At 39.0% G+C, this 23,860-nt stretch overlaps 1 protein-coding gene across 1 annotated transcript; it reads right to left on the bottom strand.

Moving 5' to 3' along the window:
* Window positions 1-1,003: 1,003 nt before the first annotated feature.
* Window positions 1,004-22,466, bottom strand: LOC121305071 (transmembrane protein 211). Its single transcript, XM_041236598.1, has 3 exons — window positions 21,641-22,466; window positions 3,834-3,972; window positions 1,004-1,029 (listed from the first exon to the last, which is right to left on the bottom strand). The coding sequence occupies exons 1-3, from the start codon at window positions 21,953-21,955 to the stop codon at window positions 1,004-1,006; spliced, it is 480 nt and encodes a 159-aa protein (XP_041092532.1). The 5' UTR covers window positions 21,956-22,466.
* Window positions 22,467-23,860: the final 1,394 nt, after the last annotated feature.

Below are 23,860 nucleotides of genomic sequence, written 5' to 3'. Positions count from 1 at the left end.
TTAATATGGTTTGCACGACCATTACTCAACGATTGCTGGCTTCAAGTCCTACAGAGAAATCTGAACAAAATGTACCACAAGAAACTGTCCAATTAAAGAAGTTGTCAAAGTAGCTGGAGCCCCTCTTTAAGATAGACATGAATATAAACAGATTATACAGCTGTCATATAGGCAGACTATGTTAGTTTGTAACAGAAGGGTATGTTTGCCTGCTTGGCTGATTCACTGTATATATAAACTGTGTCCATCAGACAGAAAGTTTAGCCAGAAAGCATGAAAAAAAAAAAAAAACACTGCCCAGGATTTCACAGTCTAACAAATAGGATATCTGCAGGTAAACTTCAAAAGATTGATGGAAATAACCAGTTGTTGTCTAATTCGGAGCTCTGAATAAGTTGAAATGGGACAGTACTCCTACAGCGTATGGGTAAGACAAGAATACACTCAAACCTGCTTGTCATTGCCACCCTCTGCTTACTATCACCATATTGAAATGTACCATCAAGAATATAATGGAGTTACATGAATGCAAATTGATGTAAAGTATTGAAATGTTCCGGCATACAAAAGTACGGGTACGAGAGCATACAGAACACTACAATCCAGCTTCCTTATGTTTTTAATTATTGCAAGGTGTACAGTACAGTAGATTATACATTAATTAATTAACGTAACACTATTGTATTAAATGTAATACCCTGTACTATATAATCCCAAAGCAGGTTAATGTAGTGCATCAACAGTTCTATGTTTTATTCCCAGTGAGGGTTAATTACTCCAAGAAACATGATCAGTATTTTACCTGAAAGGTAATTGCTAATGAAACGGTGGTACAGTGAACTAGATCGCAGAGTTACTCAATTACAAAGCACGCTGCAGTGTGTCCTCTACTTCTCACACTCCAGCAAGGACAAATCCTATCCATTGTGCTCCGTTTGAAGGCCAGCTGGCCTCACCTGCCTTGCTTAAGTGTTCATTGAACACAAATAAGCAAAAGGGGGGATTACACGTTAATTGCATACTCGGATTCTATAAGAAACAAACACAAATGGTTCCCTGGGTTAAAACAGGTCGAGCTCTTTCATTCGGTTCACTGAAACAATCTCAATCCAAATTATAATTATTCCAAAGTGAAATTAAAAGGGCCATATAAAGTGCTTAATGGAGCAGACCAGAGGCTAATCAGACCATTTGAATTTGGCAATAAACTTTAATGTTGCCCTTTTATTTGTTGGCAGTTCATTAGCACAGTGTTTAAATGCACCTCGCTTGCTTTAATGTAAACGAATCATTGCAGTGCACTGCCTGGTACTTCAGAGCCTTAGATTGAAAACACACACACACACACACACACACACACACACACACACACACACACACAGTAGGTAAGTCATGAATCCGTCTGCAGCAGTCCAGCAAGTATCTCGTTTCCAAAAGAACACCCAGCAGTGCCAAACCGAAAGCATCAGAGGCAGAAATAGGAGGAGGAAACAACCAATACAAGCAGCAGCCCAAAGCTCAGTCTATCTGTTTGATGCTTGATGTATTGATCATCGCTGTACCTCTTGTACTGATAGCCCAGCCACCAATGGGGCTCGTGTGTGTGTTCATTACACTGAAATCTAAACTCCCTCTAAAACATGCCTGGGTGAATTAAACATTCCTGTTGAGAACCCCGGTGACACACAACCAGCTCCTTCGTTCACCCTTTGACCTGTTTTTTAAATTAAGAACAAGATACCCGGGCCTCTGTGTGCAATTCCGTATTAATAATTTCACATGCAGTAATTAGAATCATAAATTTAAACGCTCTGGTAAGGAAACAGCGAGATGTGCCTATTTACTGGATTATAAAGCCAGGGACATTAAGCTTCGAAATTGTTAATCCCTAATACTTGCAGGGTTCTTTTGAAATGAACGGGCTTCCTTATTAAAGAAAGCCATAGCCCCTCTGAACCACTGACCTGCCATAAAGAGATCTAATGTTCTTTTTACTACGCGCAGTAAATCACTCTGCGGTATAATGTTATACTGTACGTACTCGGCCGCGTTTCTTAGCAACCCCAATGCTTACTCCTGGTGAGCGGACTCTCTGCCTGCTGGTATCCAGTATATTAATTTGAAGGAGTTTAAGATTCCTACTCCTTGGGGTGCCAGTGACAGGACAACCAAGACTTGAACTGACAAGAAAAAATAAATCCTCCTCCAAATTTAATAAATGGTCCCAGCTATTTGCATCTGAGTTACAGCTTAATCTCCAGTATTGTTACCTATTAATTGAAAGCAACAATGAAAAGAAAGGCATACCATCGACTTCAGCTTATAGATACAAAACAACAAAATAATAAGGTCTGAAACATATTCTCTGAAGGATAACACACAACAGATCTTAGTATGTTGCAAAGTAGGTCATAATTACCTACATTTCCAGCATGTGGTTCTGAACATCATACATATGCACATGACTCTCTTGTATACGTGATCATCTTTTCTTGCTCATTCTCCACAAGTTTTATTAGCTTAAAGCTGTGTGTGTGCATGTGTGTGTGCGTGTCAGTGTGTGTGTGTGTGTGTGTGCTTTACCCTTTGGATTTCACCAGTGGGTCTGTACTCCAGGAACAGCATGGCACAGCAACCAGCCAACACTGAAAACATGATCTGTGGCTTCATCTGTTTTCAGAGGCTGTATCCATTGTCATTGTGTGGTCTGTGAGCCACTTGAATCTTCACACACAACTGCTAAAAGCAGCCACAGCATACTATAAACACATGTTTAACTTTATTTTAGAAATACTTGAAAAACCATCACTAAACCTAACCAGCATACAGAAGTAAAACCTTTTATTTCTGCACAGAATAGCGTACAGCATCCAGTATACGGCACAGGACAATGCTTACCCACATAGCTGCACTGACATAACCCTCAGACCTGACTCATGATTGGTCACAATGCTCAGCATTCCTGGGCCATGTGGGTGTGCTTTTGTGAGCTTTTTTTGTGAGTGAAAAGACACTTTGTAACATTAACAGTTTGATAAATGTGTCCTATGGATATTATAATGACCTCATTTCTGGATATTGGTGTGATAAGGTAGAGGGCAGATTGTAGAAGATGCTCGATTCACTGGAATTTGTTTGTTCATGGGATTAGCCAGTGCTCAGAGTGTTAATGGATCACAGTACGTTTCTCCACTTCTCTGAAACTTTGCTTGTTATAGCACTGTTATTCATGTACAGCTATGGCCAAAAGTTTTGTATCACCCTATAGAATTAAACCGTTTTGCTTCATAAAGTCAAATGAAACCTGCTGAATAATGTTATGTTAACATACTGAATTACATACCGCTTTGTAGTTTTCCATAAAAACTGACCATTTAAAAATGCGACATTTCGAAATCTAACATGAGACACTGTACTATCTATTATGGATACCTTTGCAATATCATGATTACATAACGTTAAATGAAAGATCTAAATTATGTTCATATAGTTTCTTTTTTTTAAATTGTGTCTCAATCCTAAAATTCCAGGTGATGGGAAAAGTTTGGCCAGAGCTGAACATGTTGTACTGTATTTGGAAAGTGAAACTTGCAAAGTTTTAACATTATTTTATACTAGGTGCATCTATTGCCTTACAGTAGGTGCAAGGGTGTAATTATGTCTCAGTCTTAAAATTCTAGGTGATGCAAAACTTTAGCCAGAGCAGTATTTATTTCCCCATTGTGCAAACAGTTCTCATGGTATCTTTGGAGACATGGGCTCTAGTTTAGTAATTGAGTGGAAAGCGCAACACCTGGCAACCTGCAGGAGAGGCCCGGGAAACTCTCGCTCACCTGCTGCTGTCTGCATGTATCCAGCCAGCGTGCACGCCCTCCGCTCACATTGCCCACTGGGAAGGAAAATGGTGATGATAGCCAGCAAGGAGCTCAACGCCAGCAGGGCACAGCCTCCCGAACACAGCACAGCACTCGTCTGAAACAAAAAAGAGGGCGGGGCAACAACAATTACACGTGTCCCATTCTAGAACCTTCACACACCACACCCCGCCTTCTCATGAGTTAGCAGTGGATAGTCATCCTCTGTTCAGCCTGTGATCTGTGTCTATAGAAGCCTTTGGTTTAGTTGATCAACAGACTTGGTAATAGATTGTATGAAAGTGAGTAGTGATAAAACAATATAATTACAACAATAAATAAAAAAAAAGCATTTAAAAAGGGTGCACACTGATTTTAGATGTAAATAACTGTTAATTATATAGCCGTAGCTGATACATTGCACCTTATTTTACAGCAAGTTCTGTTACAATTGCATTTGATTCCTTGTAGAAAATTGCTAGCAAATATGGCCCATTAAGTTGTCTCAAAAGTATATCTTAGCTCGAACAATTCCTATTAAACTGCCACTTAAGTGACTAGGGGAATTCTTTATACAATAGCTGGATAGTAAGTAACGGCACATTGATAATGAATAGTATGGACTCTTTCATTAGGCTTTGTTCTGACTCCTCGGTCTATATCGGGGTGCCTCGTGTCCCTCGGGTTATTAGTATTCAAATGTATGACATGCATGGGGGGATTATGCAACTAATACAAGTGTCATTAGTACCACTTCGATGTGTTCCAGTGCTTCGAGTGACAGATAAAAACCAGCCAGTGGCAGAAAAATTCACGCCTGACAGGGGCTTAATTAAAATGTACTTAGGATGGATGAGAAATCCTTATAATTGGAATGGGTTGAGATGCTTCATTTTCAAACACAGAAGAGAATCAAAACTCTTTCATAGTCTGAAGAGAGAAGGCAGGTCTTTTCATCAGAGCTGCCCCCCCCCCCCCCCCCCCCCCCTTCACCTCAAACGGGTTTACCAAAATCCTCTGAAAAAAAAAGACCCGCCACGCAGAAGAATAAAGATTTCACAGTCTCAATAATATAATTCCAGACGAGGGAGCAGGGCACTGCCTCGGAAACGCACAGTGACTAATGATGTCTCATTCTCAGCTGTATGCCGGGTAATGATGATGAGAAACACGGGGCTGTATAATAGAGTAGAAATGAAGAAAGGCACCCAGGACACTGGAAAATCCTGAGTTTTACTCTAACTGTATTCATGTATGCATGGTAATGACTCTTTCTTGTTCAGTAAGCCATGTGCTTCTTACTCTCAGGGAATGTGTGTGTCTCTCATATAGAACGATCTATTCAAAATTCAGATTTCCTCTTTAAAAAAACAGCCTTTATAATACAACCCCCAGGTGTAAATAGAATAAAAGCAGTAAAATAAAACAGAAAATTATATTTCATTACACCATACTATATATATATATATATATATATATATATATATATATATATATATATATATATATATATATATATAGATATATATATATATATTATATATATGAAATACCTTCAAACACAAATGCTGGAGAACTTATCCCGACCCTAGAAAGTGATTATGAACTCTATGTTTGCGCATCACCGCTTGTTGAACTTCACAATGCCCTGGAACAGCACATTAGCAGATGGTGAAAAGCTGTTTAGGCCAGAGAGCTGAAGAATGGATGCTGAAACGACCTCAGCTGAAGCTGTCGTTCAGAGCTGTTTGTTTCAAGCGCTGAATTGGTTTGCTCAACCCTTCATGGGCTGGCCTAGTCACTTCCTTCAACTGCTTTCTCTTGAGTCCTCCCCAATCAAGACCTGCAGCCGGAGCGCACACAGCGAGCAGGAGAAGCAGTGTGACACCTCCACATGACCTCCTCCTCCAGCTGCGCAGGGCGGCTGGCTAGGCAGCTCAGGGGTGGGGCAGGAACATTGCTAAACAGGTCAAGCAAGCTTTCCAACTGCCTGCTTGGCTGTAGTAGGCAGTTTTCCTCACCACAGCAGATGATCAAATGGAGCTGGTGCTGTATCTGTTTTTATGGATGAAATGACAATATCTCATTTGTCAGAAGCACACATGCTCACGCATCAAGCAGTAGATTTAAAGTGTCGGGCTAATCAATATTTTGCTGCAGCACGGAATACTGTATCTATTACAGGAGAATGTATTAGTGGAAATCAATACCTGTGTTTTAGAGATGGAGCAGAATATTAGGTGTGTTCCACGAACCCATAAAATCATTTCCCTTAACACAATAAATTACTTTAATCCCTGCATTCCCAGGCGTTTATCAGCCTCCTAATAATTAGATCTGCTAAAAAATATCTATTAATATATAAAGTTGGAACACTGACCACAAACAAAGAGCATCCATAGCAAACCTGTTTCAGAGAAGAGACACCAGAGAACAGCCTATATACTGCTAGACTATGCCAGTGCTTACATGGTTAACATAATGGCTAATTAGCTCTGTTTCATGTAATGGTGCCCATTCTAGCATGACGGTTCTCATTGCAAGTCTGCTCCATGCAACGCTGTACTAGTTCCCCTGTGGGAGCCTGGCTCTTTAAGGACATTGGGTAAAGTGACAGCCTGTTGAAAGTTGCAGATTTGTCTGTTCTTGTTTTAGGCACTCATGACCACTTCATAAACACATAAACGGTATGTAAAAAAGATGATACCTGGATCTGTTCGCTACAGTTGCACAACAAAAAGGGTCCCACAAAAGTGGGTGCGATTCCCAAGGACTGGGGTATTTCGATATGTTGCTGTCTACGCGTTTGTGTGTTGTTCTTGTTTCCCTTTCAAAAGCCCCAAACTGAAATCCTCAGACAGTTTGAAAGCAGGCCAGTAGAAAAGTGTGCCAGGCTTGCTTTCTCTTCCATTATTATTTCATAAGCATCACAGTTAGCAGCGCTGCTTCAAACGCACCGCTGGTCGGTGCACTTAGCCAGGCTCAGCAGTCACTCTCGCGCCATTAAATACATATTAACATCCTGAGGGAAGGCTCCGAAGCTGGGAGCTGGCTGCTCGGAGGATGGAATCATCCTCTCAATGGTTTCCAGTAAATAATACATCAAAACGGTAGATCAAAAATGATCATTTGATCTGTTCAGATGCGTATGCGGGGGCTATTAATAACAGAGCGCTTGTCGCGGGCCTGCTCCATGTGATTGATGAGGGATATATCACGTTATGTGTGGATTAATCACTCATTTGGAGGGGCAATTTATTGCCACCCTTTTGTTGAAATGAAGATGCTCTTAAATGAATTGACCCCCTCCTCTTTTTTAATTGCTTTCTGCTTTCTGCTGTAAGGACCAGATGGGGCTGGGGCTTACAACAGATCAATGATTCTTTTCAGGGTTTTATTCTTTATTCAAGCTGGTTGGAAGTCAAGGTGAACAGTGACGTGAATGTCAGCTTCTTTAAAAGGGGCCTGTTTTCACAAAGAGGTCACAAATAACAACCTCAAAGCAACTCGTCCCAATGAGTCCACTGATCTTCCAGTTCATTCGTGGGATAATTCTACTAAATTTACTACAGGTATGGAACAAAATATAATAATCAAGGACTTCCATATTGCTGGTTAGAACCCTATTAATAGCTGTTTGCTATGTAGAATTCAGTGAGTGCTCGTCTGGTGTATTTTAGGTGTGATCACCTACAATGCCTGCAATATCACCGAAACAAAATCAGACAGAGACGGGTATATTTTCCTAATCTGCTCTGCAAGGCTTTGTGTACGTGGTACAAAAGAAAATATACTAAAACATAAACTAGACACTTTAAGAGCCCTCAAGATAGCAATGCTGTTAGCTCTAATACAGTATGGGATGGAGTTGGTATTCAGTGCAGGCATTTCTGCTTGAAACTGTTCAACCTTCCATTCGGAGCAGAATGAACACTAAATAAAGTTTAAACTCCTGAAATTGGCATTTCCATCAAAACGGAATTGTTAAAAAAAATGCCAGAGGAAGAACAAATTAAGATGTACAGATATTTTAGCCTGTTTCATATTACCAAAACCACAATATTTTGTCTTCTTTCCATTAAAGATTTCCACTGCCACTAAAGATTAATATGCATGTTTAATAACAGTCTGTACAAATACACCCCCAAATAAACCCACTAGCAGACCACGGCATTACCAGTAATGGCAACACAATGGATTAGGAATCACATATTGCATATTATGACTCACGTATGAGAAATCAACCACTTGTTGTTTAGGATTTAATCCCAGAACATCTTATCCTGTGCATAGATGTCACCCTGTGCACTAAACATATGGCATGGCTCTAAAAACACTATGCTTATTGGAAATTCATGATTACAATCTTTGTTTTTTGTGATTTACGTTAACATGTCATGTGTAGGGGTGTCTACGTGGATGCCTGAGTTTTGATTTGCAATCCTCAAACCCACTCTACACATAGAGATATATTTTATAACATCCTACACACAATGTTCTTACTTATAGTGGTCTTGACATGGTAGCATAGGAGTGCAGATATGGTACCATGGTACTGTAAAGTTAATCTTTAAATGCAGGGGAGAACTGTTAAGACAAAGCCTTCATAACCCAAACCAATGCCAGTTTTTTTAGCATGGGCCCCGATCATTATAGTAACATAATTTCAAGATGTCCCTGACAGTGCTATAGAGTGCATGAAGCACAAACTCACATGCTGTGTAGCTCTGAATGTATGCATGGTCTAGCTTATACTATCCCTCAGTGCAAATTTCTTAATTCCTGTACTGCACAGGCTGCTATATTAACTATGCAGAAACCCGCTGCACTCAGCATGTTTGTTAAGATTGCTCTGAATGTGTTACTTCATCAGGTGAAAACCCTTTGAGAACCTGGAAAAGTTTTCATTTATAGTCTCTCTCTGTATTTTACATGCATGAGCCCAGACAAAGTCAGCTCATTTCAGCTGCTGGATCGAATTCTCTACTGCTGAGAATTCAAGTTCTAACTAAAAACTTTCACAGAACACGTAGAGCAGTTTACATATAAGTGACTGTAATGAGGATGGGAACAGCTCAGCTGAATTCAATAAAACTTTGCATAGAAATGAATTACAAGAAGTTACGTTGTGATTCAAAGTGCTGACACGTCCTGGTTTGAGGTACTGAAGGCTATATCTTGGGAATCACTCAGATAAATGCATTATTAAATCTTGGTGAGGGATATGGACGTTTCTCACATACATTGTTCCCATGGTACTGCAAGACACATGAACTTGAGGATATTACAGTGAAGCCTTGCCACAAAAGACATCTCAGAGCATCGCTGGGGATGATTAAGGAGTCATGTTTGTAGCCAGTCCTGTCTAAGACAGGTTTGCACCTCTAATCTCTGAAGCAAGTCCACAATCAATTAGCGCTAATTAAAAACGATGCAAGAAATAAACATAAGAGCCTGAATTTGAAACGACTCTCCTGAAATAGTTTGTCACAGAGAGTACAACTTTAATTAATCAGCCTGGACTGAAGCTGGCGAAAGCCCTGAAGCAGAAAACAAATGAATAAATTACAGCCGCTTTGAGCACAAGCATATCCGATTGGCAAGTTGAAAACCTACTTATCATCACAAATAAATGACTCAAAACACACACACACATTTAAAATGCCTGCCTTTTCATTAGAAGGTTTCATGACTTGTGGTTTTGTTTCAAACGGGCAGCCAGATGCTTTCACAAGCAATTAGTCGCATAGTCATCCACTGTAAACACCAGCGAAACAGAACAGGATAAGACAGCAGATCATGTGTTTGTTGGTCCAGACAATTGTCCAAACTGATTTGCCTGATTTTTATTTTTTTTTATTTTTTAGCAGCACAAAAAAATGGCAACGAGAAGTTATTAGTTTTAAAGATACTGTGGAGAATCTGCATTACAGTAGTGACACAGCAAGGTGTATGGTCTATGTGGCAATACTAAACTTATACAATACAATGACAAACATTTTGACTTTCTTAATGCTTGAAGACAACCAGAACATTTTCAAGTCTACGTTTCTCACTGAATTGTGTAAGTTTCTTTTAGTATTACTACATATTCCACCACTGCATGTTTTATTAATACAGTACATGGAAGACTCCTTGTCAAAACGCGGGTCATTGACTTTAGAGGTTTGCAGTTCTATATATAACCATTTATAGCTATGGATGAAATAGTTTTATGGTCACAGTTGGTGTACAGATGAAGATGTTCCACATCATATTTGAAACTGCAAATAAAATATAAAATATAAAATATATGCAGCTATGCAGCTATTGTAAGAGAAGGCATTAGAGGGCAGATTAATTGGATTAATTGGCTTTGAGTTTGGGGGGGGGGGGCATGTTTTAAAATTAGATATGAATCCGGACACTCATAACAACTTACTGATTAAATTGCATTTAAATGATGACACTGTAGCAATACTCTGAATGCACCTGCTTCCTGCATTCCTTACCGATGCTAAGACCTAGGAGTCAGGATGCCTGGAGTCCTCTTTCCTTTTTCGAGGGGTCTGAACACAAATGTTTGAAAGAGTCAGTTGAAGTTTATATAGAATGGGTAATCCATCTCTAGGCATCCCTGCAGCGACAAAGTGTTGATTGACCAAACATAATTGATGTGTCTGAATGAGCTTCTCACTGTCCTAAACCTATTCTCGATGGCAATCAATGGAAAGCAGTTCTGTATCTTTTCCTGTATTAGAATCTTCACTGCAAAGTATAATGGAAAAGAATGAAACCTTTCCAAAGCACATTAATCTGTGCAAAAGACATTAATAGACCCCCAAAGGTTCTGGGATGCTCCGGTCTGGAAAGACAATCAGAATCGGCCATTCTCCTGAAATGCATATAATGCATTCAGTTATAAACTGTGCCACGGACAGGCTAGCTTCATAGTAATGCACAGTATCTCATTATATTATATTGGTGTAGTATATTACAGGCCACAAGATTACAAAAATTAATACACTGGCATCGTTTTATAAGAGGTATATGGGATGGAAACTGATGCCAACTACATGCATTACAGGTGTCAGCAAATGCAGGTGAGCATGATGTGCCACCAGCACCTCTTAACCAAGCTCCACAATAGATAAGAGGTGTAACATCTGTTCAAAAGAGATGGAGACCCAGCAAAGTCAACAATTACTATACAAATGGGTCTAGCAGCTATTCAAGCATTGCCTCCGACCCTTCAAAGAAAGCAAAGACCATTGCGATCAAAGGGCATGTTCCATTTAGTTTGCCTGATAAACACATGTTCCTCCAGCCTCTATCGAAAGAGCTGCTGAATCACAGCAAACACAGCAGCGATTCACAAAGGTTACAAGGTGCGGTAGGGAACACTATTTAGGAAGGCAATCCATACCCTTTTGATAAAGCAATCCGTTCCAGATGAGGCTAATTCCAGATCATTAAACCCTGTTTTTAAAGATGAAATCATGGATTAAGAAGCGAATTTCTTTTTAACATTTGGGACCCTTTTTTTTAATATTTAGGCAAAGAAAAAGCTCAGTCTCTATTAAATGGTCTAGGTGGTGTGGTCTGGAGGAGGCTAGCGGTATAAATCTGGAATTTCATAAAGGCTAGAACTCATGCCTATTTATTGTCTTGTTATTATTATTATTATTATTTTAAATCTCGTGTTATCTGTTTTTTTTTGTTTTTATGTATGTGCTTGTACATGTGCATGATATGTACTGTACTCTGTATCTATATGCATATATTTTCTATGTCTATTTTATTGAGCTCAGAGTTTACATGATCTTTCATTTGATGTTGTTTGTCTGTATTTTTTTTTTTGTTTTGTTCTGTATTTTGTCTTTTTCTGTACATTGGCCAAAGCAAAAAAGTCAATAAAGAAAAAGTTGAAAAAAAAAAGCGAATTTCTCAAATCATTTTAATGATGTTCATACTTGAGTGATAAGATTTGATGGTGGCCATTTTAATCATGGTGACAGGGAAACCAGTATAAAATCCTTCTAGACTGAGGGACTCCCATTATGAGAAAAGACCTGACGGCGAGGCAGGACGCTTTCAAACCTTGAGTGTGTTTGCATTTGGCATGTGTGATTAACTGATAGGGTGACTGGTTGCATAGCTGGCAGGGCTCAGTTTTCGTTTGTCATTAGGGACTTGGTAAAAGGTGGTATGATCATGCACTTTCATTCAGGATGACTGTAAATATAATTGTTCTTCAAATGTTCTTATCATCATAGAATGTCTATGTATGTGCAGACTGGGTGAGACTTCGTTGGAATGTATTGAGGGTTCTAGATTCTTAGGATTCTGTAGGCAAACACATTTAGAGAAAAAAATGATAATATATCAATATTGGAGAAACACAACCTAAGACCACTCAGACTATAAACAGTAAGGTAAATATACAAATGCAGTTAAAATGACATTTGAAGCAACTAACTCTTTAAGAATATGGGGTATATCCAATTGGCTTCTACAGTGGGGGGTCTAAATAATTAAATCAAGGCTATGAAAATTGTTCAACAGTGAATATTTTGTCTCTGGTTTATTTTTGTCTGTAAAATATGACAAAGCTCCGGTAGGTTTATATTTTAATGACTTAAATGATGACAGGATTTCAGTCTCCCATTGATTAGCACAACTGAAGTGACCAACATGTTCCTGACTACATTACCCCCAAACACAGCCCTGTGTGTTCCAGGAATATATGCAATAAACAACAAAATGTGACAACTTTCATTACAGCTATTTCAATCTGTTCTCAAAATAGCAACCAATAAATGCCCACAGACAATTGCAAATTGCATTTGCTCTTTGTGTGCTAAATGCTGCCAGTTTTACAGCAAAAAAATAAATCAGGTTAATTCTCCCTCTACATCAGTTGTTTGGTCATGACCCGTACACTTACCGGAATTCAATTAATGCACTGTAATGGAAAATAATTTTAAACCCTTGCATGTATCACTTTTTAAGTACAGCACAACACATGCACAGTACAGCTGTGGCTAAAAGTTTTGCCTCACCTAGAATTTTAGGATTGAGACATACTTAAAAAAAAAAAAAAAAAAAAAAAAAAACTATACAAACATAATTTAGATTATTATAGTAGATGACGTTTCCTGTCTTTCCTGGAAAAAGGGAATTCAGAACACTAAATGGGTTTTATTGTTTTAGTTATCAGCTAAAGAGATAAAAAGGTGGCACTAGCTTTAGTTAGTACAGCCAGCAAACCCCTAACATAGGCACAACCTGGGTCCAAAGTACATCATGTGTGTATTTTTATCCGTACACTAACAGAGCTGGTCTAGAGTTACTCAGCATACTTGTGGTAAAGGGTCAGGGTTAGTAATGGTATCCTTTTAAAAACACCCAACAGCAGGAGTCTGAACCATCAAGAATAAAACGTTCTGGTTGAGAGTCTTTTGCAAAATGAAATCATCTTCTTTCTTGATTGAGTTGTCTAAAGCCTAACACAGACATATCCGTACAAAGGAGCTATCGACTGAGGGAGTAATGGTTCTGCTGAGGCGTGCAACAAGGAGGTAGTGGAACTCCCGAGTCAATATTTGAATGAGGGAGTTCCATTATTAAAGAGGAACACAGCACGACAGCATCATTATCACCATTACACTGCGGTGCCACCAAGGACATCACAGCTTTCGGCAGCCGGAGGGATGGAAACAGGTAATACAAGCAAAACAGACAGCAATTCAGCCAGTTATCCATTCCGTAGAGCAAGCAAACGTGATGATCAAGGTACGACTGATGAGAGCCAGATCAACAGTGAGCTTTGTTTGCTGTGTTGCATAGTATAATCACAGCCCGGAATCAAACAACGAGGGTTGCAGTAAAAGCCTTTGAGTGGGGCTCAGGATTACATGCAACGGATAATAGTTTGAATCCATCCATTATAATCAGGCATGGACACAGAGTATCTTCAGTAATGAGCAGTAAGGATGAACCTGTATAAAATACCATCAAACTGAAAGGCCATGTTTGTCATCCAGCCTGATGAGAGTAACTCAACCGGCAACACTTTTTACATGACATATTGAAATGTAAAGCCATCCACTTCAGAAAGAGGAATGCATATGCTAATGAGACTGTAGTAAGGGTAAGGCCTTCTGACCTGATTTCCCATGCGGCAAGCCTCAGCAGCCGAGGCATTTACACAGCGGCTGTGGGAGGACTCCCTGATTGATCCATCTAGGAACAAAAAGCTGATGTCTCCTCAACAAGTCCAGGCTAATATTGGGCTTCACTGGACAGTTAGCAGCTGTTTCCCTTGATTTACATTGCTTGTGATGAAGTTCAACTCACAGAGCAGTTTCATGCCCATCCAAACCTACCATCTGTTTTGCCTCAAACGTTGCCCACGGTCAATTGTAATAAATTAAGTAGTAGCTTTAGTGTTGATTATTACAATCATTTGAGAGAGCCAAACTCTCTTCACTTGCTATTCAAAACCAGCCCTCCAGAGACTTTGCAACTTCTGAGGATATTTTAGTATATATATATATATATATATATATATATATATATATATATATATATATATATATATATATATATATATATAACTTGCTTCTAAAATCATTTTATAGGAAGCTACTAATCTGCCCACAGAATTCACAGATTCACAGAGAAGGTCTATCTGGCTTCCAAAGCAACCAGATAGAAATGTGTATTTGAGAACACTGTGTTGTTCAGACTATAAATCATGCAACGCTGTCTGAGTGAGGAGATAAAGAAGGATTTACAATTTTAATTGCTTTGAAGAGAGGAAGCTTTTCAATTACAGAAGCATTCTGATAACTGATATTCCTCCAGATGGCACAACCAGTAAAGTTAATAAGCTAAAAAGCAATTGAAGGAATACTACTACGAACCAGCCCACCAAACTGATCTCTGACGTCTCTCAGACAGGTACACTAAACCACAACCCCTGATTCCCAGGGAGCTAGGAAAGTCTTTTTTTTAATATTGAAGGTCTTATTCATGCCAAACAGTAATGTACACATGCTTCGAAATCCCTCTGCTTCTGCCGATTGAAGGAGGGTCCACGGCACCCTTGCCCTGCAGTGTTTGTTTGGTTCCTGATCCTGTCGCCTGGATCCCCTTCCTGTAATTACTTTATTACCTGGTGGCACGGACAGCCATTATCCATCACATCCTCCTGTCGGATTTGACGAGGTCTCAGGGCACGGAGGAAAGCCTCCCTACACTACTATAAACAATAAGCCAAACCAACAACAGGCAGTTCTCTGTATAGCGGATCCAAATCTTGCACGACAATTGCTATGCCTTCTACTGTATTTTATCGCCAAAACACATCTGCATTTTAACCTATACGGCCCTTTTAAATAATACAGGAATACACTTGCATACACTGCTAGAGGTTTGACGTTCATAACCATGGTACACAATGATAATCTCTATATCTAAAATACATGGTGGTACTTAGATCCGCCGCTGTTTAAATCACTGCATAAGGGAATTGAGCAAATTCAGCACTTACTCGCAATTCTATCGTCAATACTTATCATTAACTGAGAATAACATATGTAACAAATTCAGATCAGCATTGGTGTCTGTTTTAGTCATCTAAAATCCGTCAATTATGCAACAGAAAACCGTTCTGTAAATTGTCAACAAATCTAAAATCTGTAAGAAAGCAAGCATCCTGACGCCTGGCCCTACACAACCATTCAGCCCCGGATTCTCTAGGATTCAGCCCATAAAACACCTCTAAGGATCTGCAACAGACCCTGTAAAAGCCTCTCATTTCTGTATTCCCATTCAGTTCAGAGATGTAACCAGTTCATCCATCATTTTATTAGGAAGCTAGCAGAGGCAATAAACTCCAGCTCTGGGATCTTTCCAGTGGCCAAGGAGACCTTAATAGGTTCTGACACAGAACACTGTTCCTGCTTTTACTTTATGTGTGGAATGCTTTTTAAACATCCACAGATACCTAAAGCCTTTGCCCTCTTGTCATCTTGGGCTTGAATCTTAGCTAACCTAAGAGTAGCTGCCTACACTTATCTCACTTGAGGAGATCTCACTCCCTGTCAGTCTTGGTACTGGGAGACACAAGGGTGAGGATGGGAAGAGAGAGGATCCCCGTGAATGACATCACTACAAGGAAATTCCAAAGCAGCAACAACAACAATTCACATTTCTGTAGAGCCTCTCACCACAAGGATCCCAAACGCTTCACACACACAACTAACAATAAAAACGTTCAATTAAAAACAGTCTAATGCACAATTTAATAAAGCAGGCGTTTAAAAAGAGATTAAAATCTGGTTTTAATTGAAAAGTTTGAAAAAATAAGATAAAAAAAATAGAACAACTAAAAGAGTGTAAAACTAAAATCTAAATTTAAAAAATTGCAGTTTTGATTGCAAAATAGAAAAAAACTAAGATAAAATAAAAGCCTTGGGTTCCCTACTCTGTTTGTACTGTACATTCTGTTCAAACATAAAAAAACATGAGTCATTAGTTACTGTGGACCCTCCCGATGGAATGATCTTTCTCTTGGAAATCTGCTTCAATCCTGCCTACAAACTTTACATTAAAGTCAAGACCAATCTTGATCATAAATTGACAACGACTAATATATATATATATATATATATATATATAGCTCGGCCAATCAACATGCAGTGAATATCCTGACGTTAATGGTGGCCAATAGCAGCTAACAGAAACAGAAGCAGTGTGAAGAAACAGAATGCAAGCAGCGTTGGATGAAAAGCTGATAAAATAAATCCCAGTACCCAGTACCGGTGTAACGTAAATTTTTGCTACTTCGTCAAAATTTGCTACCAGTGTCACGTCAATTTATGCTCCCTATCAAATGTTCCTACTTTGCATACTGCGCATGCTCAGACTGTTTTCCTAGTGCACAGCGCATGCCCAGATTATTATTATTTTTAAAATAACGTTTATAGCTACAGATGATATTTTGCTACAGGTAGCAGATTTTGGCAAGGTTTTTTGCTACCGGTAGTAAAATGTATTTACTGTAGGGTTGCAGGGCTACTTTTTTTTTTTTTTTTTAGCACTTTTGTGCAAACATTCCCAATATAGTAAGGTTTAAGCATTCCAAACTGTTTAATCCTTAAGTTTAAATGTTTGGGGAAATTAAAACGAAAACTATTACTCTTTTTTTTTTTTTTGTACAGTGCATCGAAACTCTAAAAGAACTCTTGCCAAGAGAGTTGAACAGCTTGGCTGGCCTTGTTTCAACATACTATATCCCTTGGCTTGTGCCACGAGGGAAGGTCCCAAAACAGACTGCCAGAAAGGGTGATTAATTGGGAAAAAAAAAAAACATTTGCTGGGCTGAACACTTAGCAGCTTGACTCACCCTGAAAACCAAAAACATAACACTAAAGCGCTCCGGTCAGACACAATTAACGATTAAATAATCACGGGGATGTGCTAATAAATGTGCGCTGGTAAGAGTTTTTTTGTGGCCGTCTGGGGGGGTGGGGGGAGTGGTTACTAAAAGAAGGGAGGCAGGGAAGGTCTGGGAAGATGATGCAGAGTGTCCAAACAGATAGCAAGGACCGGAATTAGCACATCAGAGAGGGCTGAAGACGTTTTAATGGATACCACACAGTAATCGCTTTTCACATTTTAATTGTTAGCACTATCAATCACTGATACAATCTCTGAACCACTTGGGTAGAGTGTTAAATGTTTTTAGCCATTGATAGCTGTCTGAAAGAATAAGATGATAAAGATTATCTGACAAAGGTTGTTTTTTGTTTTTTTAAACTAATTCACACTTGAATTTGTCAAGGAAATAAATAGTGGGAGCTGGGGATATATGAAGCTGCCGTCCTTAACTGGTATGTTTTTCAGCTTTTGCATATTGTGCATTAATGATTGCATTTATCACAGCTTTGGGTATTTAATGCTTATTTAACACCACTATAAAAGAATGGAATTGCAGTCCCAGCTTTCAGAGAGAAAAGAAAACATTTCTCTGTCTGTCCATTTCATTTCAAATAGAACTGATATGTTGAAGAGTCCAGACCAATGATTATGTTGCCTTAACCAATTCACCCACACACAACAATAACCAATAAGGAAACAACCCTGAATTATGATTTAGGAACCTGATGTAATGTCACGCATCATTTCCCATCTGTTTAAGTTATTGTAATCTATGACAGCTCATTTGACCAATTACATGTAATTACAGGATTGTTTCCAAGAAATTAAATAAAGGCTATTAAAATAATGGTTGATAATAACAGCCAGTAACAGTTTAAGAGTATATGCAAAGACAGGCTGGAGACAACAAAACACAATGGATTTTATGAAGCACAGCAGCTAGAATAGGCGCTGGCAATGGAGCAACAAGGACTGTTGATGAATATCTCTTTTTAAATGCTAATTCGCAGTATAAATAAATCAGCACATTGAAGATACTTCATTCTTGAAGCCAAATTGTTTTCAGGGGAGTTGAATAAATTGCTGATCGGCACGATTTTTTATGGAAATTCCTAAATTGAATAACTGTCCACCCCCGGACAGAGACTGAAGATGAGTCTATCTCGGACCATTGGAATGTGCTGTGTTTTATTAATATAAAAATATACTGTATATTGACACACACGCACCCACACACACTGCATACTTAGTTTATAGACTTTAGAAAATGATAACTGGCATTCTGTGCACTCTGCTGTTTTTAATTTGATCATTTATTTATAAGCCATATGCAGAATGTCTCATGGGTGACTGAACAGACACAAATGAATCACAATAGCATCGGATCCACCATTGTTTGGAGCAACTTTGTATTGTGCAAAGTACTGGAGTGAAATACCAGGATCACCTTAACTAATGTGTTCTTCTTTCTGAGCTTCGCTGTCATCTTCTGTTTCAGGCACTACACTGTGGTGACTGTGGCCTCACTAGAACCCTCAGCATCATGCCTAACCTTTAAGAATACCTGGCACACCAGAGTGTAAACAATTAACCTGTCCCTCTGCAACACTGCCTCTAGTGAATGTAAAAAATACACAGTAAGAAACAATGGATACTGTTGTCCTGCATTGCAAACAGGTTAAAATACAGGAGTACTCATTTGGAGTTGTCTGCCTTTCTGAGTGGCTTCAGGTACTTCTTACTCTTACAAGTTTCCCTTAAACTTATTACGAGCCTATCTCAGTGCTGAAGGAGCACTTATTACAAGTGAAGCCCAAGCTGGTAAATGCATTGCCTTAATGCACTGGCCTTTTAACAAATCAGCATGGGCCCGGAACCCAGCCAAGTCACAAATGGAAGAACACTCTTAATGCTTCCTATTCTATTCTCCAATGCCTGCTATAAAGCGGAATGGGTTTTGGCATGCAGCACTGTACTGCTCAACAGGCAATACCCTGGGCAGTTTAACCCTTTCCTTTCCAGGATTGCCTGTCTGCAAGAGTTCCGATCAACTGTTTCCTACAATGCAGCTTTGTGATGAAGGAGTCAGAAATGCATAAAATAAATACAGTCAACTTAAAATACCCCCCCCCCCATGTGTAACAAAACATGTTCTTCAAAAGGATCAGAGATTATTTAGTAATATACAAATAACTTGATGATAGCATACAGTCAGATAGCATGTGCACTTTACTTCTTAATTTGACAAGGTATGCACCTCTGGATGGCAGTAGCACTTCTGTTTCAACAAATCCTTAGTCTTTATCTGACTAGGTTTGTTCCTATTTGCTTTCCCGGTCTGATTAATGCCCAGTGTTTTCACAGTGAAGTCGTGTGCAAATACATATTCATATTGTGCTTTCTTAAGCACTCAAGCTTCAAGTGTGCAAACCTACCGCTCAGATACTGCGATTCATAAATAATGCACTGCAGGGAGCCTTGGGCATGAGAATTTCAGTTTGCTAGAGTATTGTCAAGAGTGATGAGTTCACATTTTCTCCTGTAATAATATGGTGCGTTGTTAATAAATCACTGTCAGTTTGATATGTGTATGGAGCATATATATATATATATATATATATATATATATATATATATATATATATATATATATATATATATATATATATATATAGACACACACACACGCAGTATAATAGGTAGTATTTTATTTTATAAGATTTTACAACATGAAACTGATGCCGCTGGTGTTGGTTGGAAAGGGCCAGTGAAACAACGCCCACTAGTGGTAATGAAAAATAGACTAAATTACTTTAGGTCTACTGTCATCCGTAACAGCGGTGGGTGCTTACCTGCGGGTGCCATTTCTGGGCACTGGTCCAAACGCAGAATGCCGTTGCTTCAGTGTCTTCTGTGCAGCTGGGCGGTATCATTTCAAAGGGGGTACAGTGGCCTCAAGCTGAATCAGGTTATTATCACAACAGGGTATTTGTTTTCACGAATGCATTTATTTTTAACCTTTGCATTCTTATTTTAGTGATAATGCAACTATATGCTTAAAATTAAACAACACATCAGCTGATTCAATACTATGCTGTGATTATTTATCAATGCCCCACATTCCACTTGCTATACTGTGAATTTATAGCATGATTACATTAATTTAACTACCGTAAGAAATACTTTGTCAGTGCTGCGGCATCAATGGAGATGTAACGTTGCAATACACCAAAGCAATACAGTGTTACATTAAGATCTAGAATAGGATGCTGGCAAAAGCATGACTAGATAGTGGGTGTCAATTTAAGAGAACACTGCCTGGTATTAAAGTTTTAAATCACCCTGTACCCAAACTCATTTTGAATACCGGGACTGGATTTCCACATGACCATATACCACACAGTATGCACAGAACAGTCACAAGCAAGACAAAGGGGTGCTCACGGTTTATTTGTTGAAGGATTTGAATTATCTCCCACACATCACTCCCGTGTAACACACTACAGCACAGAAGTTCAAACACAGCGTGGAATCGTTACAACCACCACAGAGCACAATTCTCTCGATACATTGTGTGTGCTGCTGAAATACTGAAGCTGTACACTGCAGTGTGCATTGGACCCACACGGCTGTATTTGATTGCGAAGTGTAAAGCAATACAATAATATAGCTATTTAAGAATATTTAAACTCAAAACCCGGAGAGCTAGGTCTTTCCTTGAATTCTGCAGCTCCAATGTATACATACATGTACTGTGTGTATAGCCCATTAGTGGTCTTCTGCAATAAGTACAGTTCTATAGGGTTGGGCACAGAGACTAGTGACTGTTACTATTGTTATCAGATTGTAATTTGGAGTGTTATTGTTGTTACAATAAGACCCTGCTTGTCATGTTTTCTAATATAAAACACACGTGATGTCTAATTAGCTCTACGTGCAATTATTTTCCCGTTGAGTTGTACATTGTCGTTTCAGATTGATTTGTGTTGTCTTGATTAACACAATCTAAAAAACCCTGTTTATTACAACAAAACGGCCACTGAGGTGACTTGAAGCTCCAACAAACATGTTGTAGCCTAACTAAAGTTGAATTGATTGATGCGGTTTATTGTCCTACAGTATAATTGTATATGGTACACTCTCAAAAGGTACTTGTGAAGCATTTGGCTAAACACATAAGCTACACCATGGTTAATGCATTAATACAATTTCATTTAACTTGGCAGGTGGATCATGACACACAGACACACACACACACACACACACACACACACACACACATCACATGAACACTTGTATGGCGTGTCTAGGATCCAACCCTGCTTCAATTGCAACTTTTATGACGCATTCATATTTACCTGCCAGGAACTGGAAGGAATATCGGCAAATTTCCCCAGACCTCCAAAAGTATAGCAGCTGTACATGTTATCCATCGACTCAGAACAATGCCAAAGTAACCCGAAGCTCACCGAGTCTTTGTTTTTAAGGTGCTCTTTGACAATCCACGCCGGCGAGATAAAACTGAAACTGCAAATCGCAACTAAAACCGACGATAAGAGGACCCAGAAGCACCCCACACAGCTGAACATCCTCGGGGCTTGGGGCAAGATGCTCGGGGACATATCCAGCCCCACTCCGGCTGATTTCTTCTTTCGATCCAACAGCGAATGCATCTGGAGTTGAAACAACCAATAAAGGCAAATATCCCACAACGGTTACATCAGAATCCAAAGTATAAAAAGAATACACAAATCACAGCTTCAACAATAAAATAAAGGGTCTTTAACTGCTTTTGTTGTTGATAAATCATCCACTGTGCAACGATATTTTGATGAATCCCATATACGTTGCACTGCGATATAGACGAAGGCCCGGCTGAAAAGGAATGAAGTTCTGGAATAAAGTGTGAGTAATAATAGGTGACATCAGCCACTTCCACGCGATAACAAAGGTCCTGTTTAAAATTGCGAATGGATTTGGGGAAGCACCCGTTTCTCCTACAAGACCCCTTTGCAAACAGAACCGAACCAACAGCTGCAGCCAGGGTGTGCTGTACCTCCTATCCAGGGTTTACCAGGGAATGAAGAACGCTAGGTCCTGTGTAACTCAGTCGGGTATCAAACCAAGTTGAATATACGCTTGCACTCAAGCCTCTCTGCAGCTTGTTTTCTGCCGCTGGTTGCAGGCAGGTGTCTCCCAGCGCCTTGGAAACATTCGAGGTGGGCGTGTGCCTTGAGAATGTCTTCATTCTTTTAAAGGTGCACAGCACACTCAGGGGAATAAACGTGTTTTGCTTTTCGTGACATAAACAAACTGACATTGAGAGCAAAGTCTTTAGGAGAATTTTTACAGCTTAGTAGCCGGTCCTTAAAAACAGCAAGCCAGATTTCATACAACTGTCACAACACACTCAAAAAACATGTGTGCATTATACATTGTATTCTCAAGACGTTGCATGTTATTTGTGCCACAATAAACATTCAGTAGTACAGTTTAATAGAATAGCAAGACGAATAAGAAGAAACAAGATATAAAACTAAGAACCCAACTACTATTTCTTATTTCATTCTTGCATTTCGACCAATCTAATGGATTGTGTATGTTTGATAAATAGGTATTTTTGCGATTGTAACAGTGCTTCATAATATTGGATATTTAAATGTAAAATTTGAAGCAATTCATATATTTTTTTTTTTTTTTTTAAGTAATGGTACTAATAATTGACACAGTGCCAGAAGAGTATTTATTTAAGTCTCTAGAACTGGAGAAACCGAACACTGTGCATTTGAACCACTTGCTCGGTTACTGTCTTCTGAACTCAGACTCAATCACACACAGGCACTTTGCTTTCACTAGTTGTGCTTTTGTAGGTTAACATTACTTTCAGACTTAATGCAATGCATTAGCCATGCAAATAACACCACATCAAACCCCAACACGGTACTTTTTCAATATACAGCAACGTTGTTTCAAAGCACCGACTGGTGCAGTCCGCGCTGACTCAATGTCTGGTCCATAATGACATCATGCCCAAACCAGAGCTTTATCATCATAAACTAGCAGGTTTTATGTAATGGTTCTTTTAAATCATGTTATGAAAAACTGAAATGTATAGGGAGACGCAATACACACACCAACATAATATAATCTCTTCATTGTCGACTCCGTTTTATACTGTTAATTTACCGCACACTGACCCCTGCTGGTGGGTAAGGTGTATAACCGCATCCTTGAACAGATTATGCAGCCAGTGAAAGCAGTACAAGTCAATTAGCTACATGAGCCAACTTTAGCAAATACTGTACCTAACCATTCATAAAAGTGTCATACGGTTTACCATAAATAAAGCCGAGTGAAGTGTAGTAAACCATAGTAAATGTATGGTAAAGCATTTAACAATGTCACAGCACAGTAAATGAAGAGTACAAATATTGAAAAACGTAAATGGACCCAGTGTGGGCCGTGCATGTTATTTTACAGAGTTGCAATCAATGCTAGATTTGAGCTAGATCATATTTGGATGTCATTCGCTTAACACATACAATACTACAATATTATTCGTTTTATAGATCAACTGA

This window comes from Polyodon spathula, chromosome 41 (genome assembly GCF_017654505.1).
Source record: "Polyodon spathula isolate WHYD16114869_AA chromosome 41, ASM1765450v1, whole genome shotgun sequence".
NCBI lineage: Eukaryota > Metazoa > Chordata > Actinopteri > Acipenseriformes > Polyodontidae > Polyodon > Polyodon spathula.
This window is presented reverse-complemented; position numbering and strand designations above follow the sequence as displayed.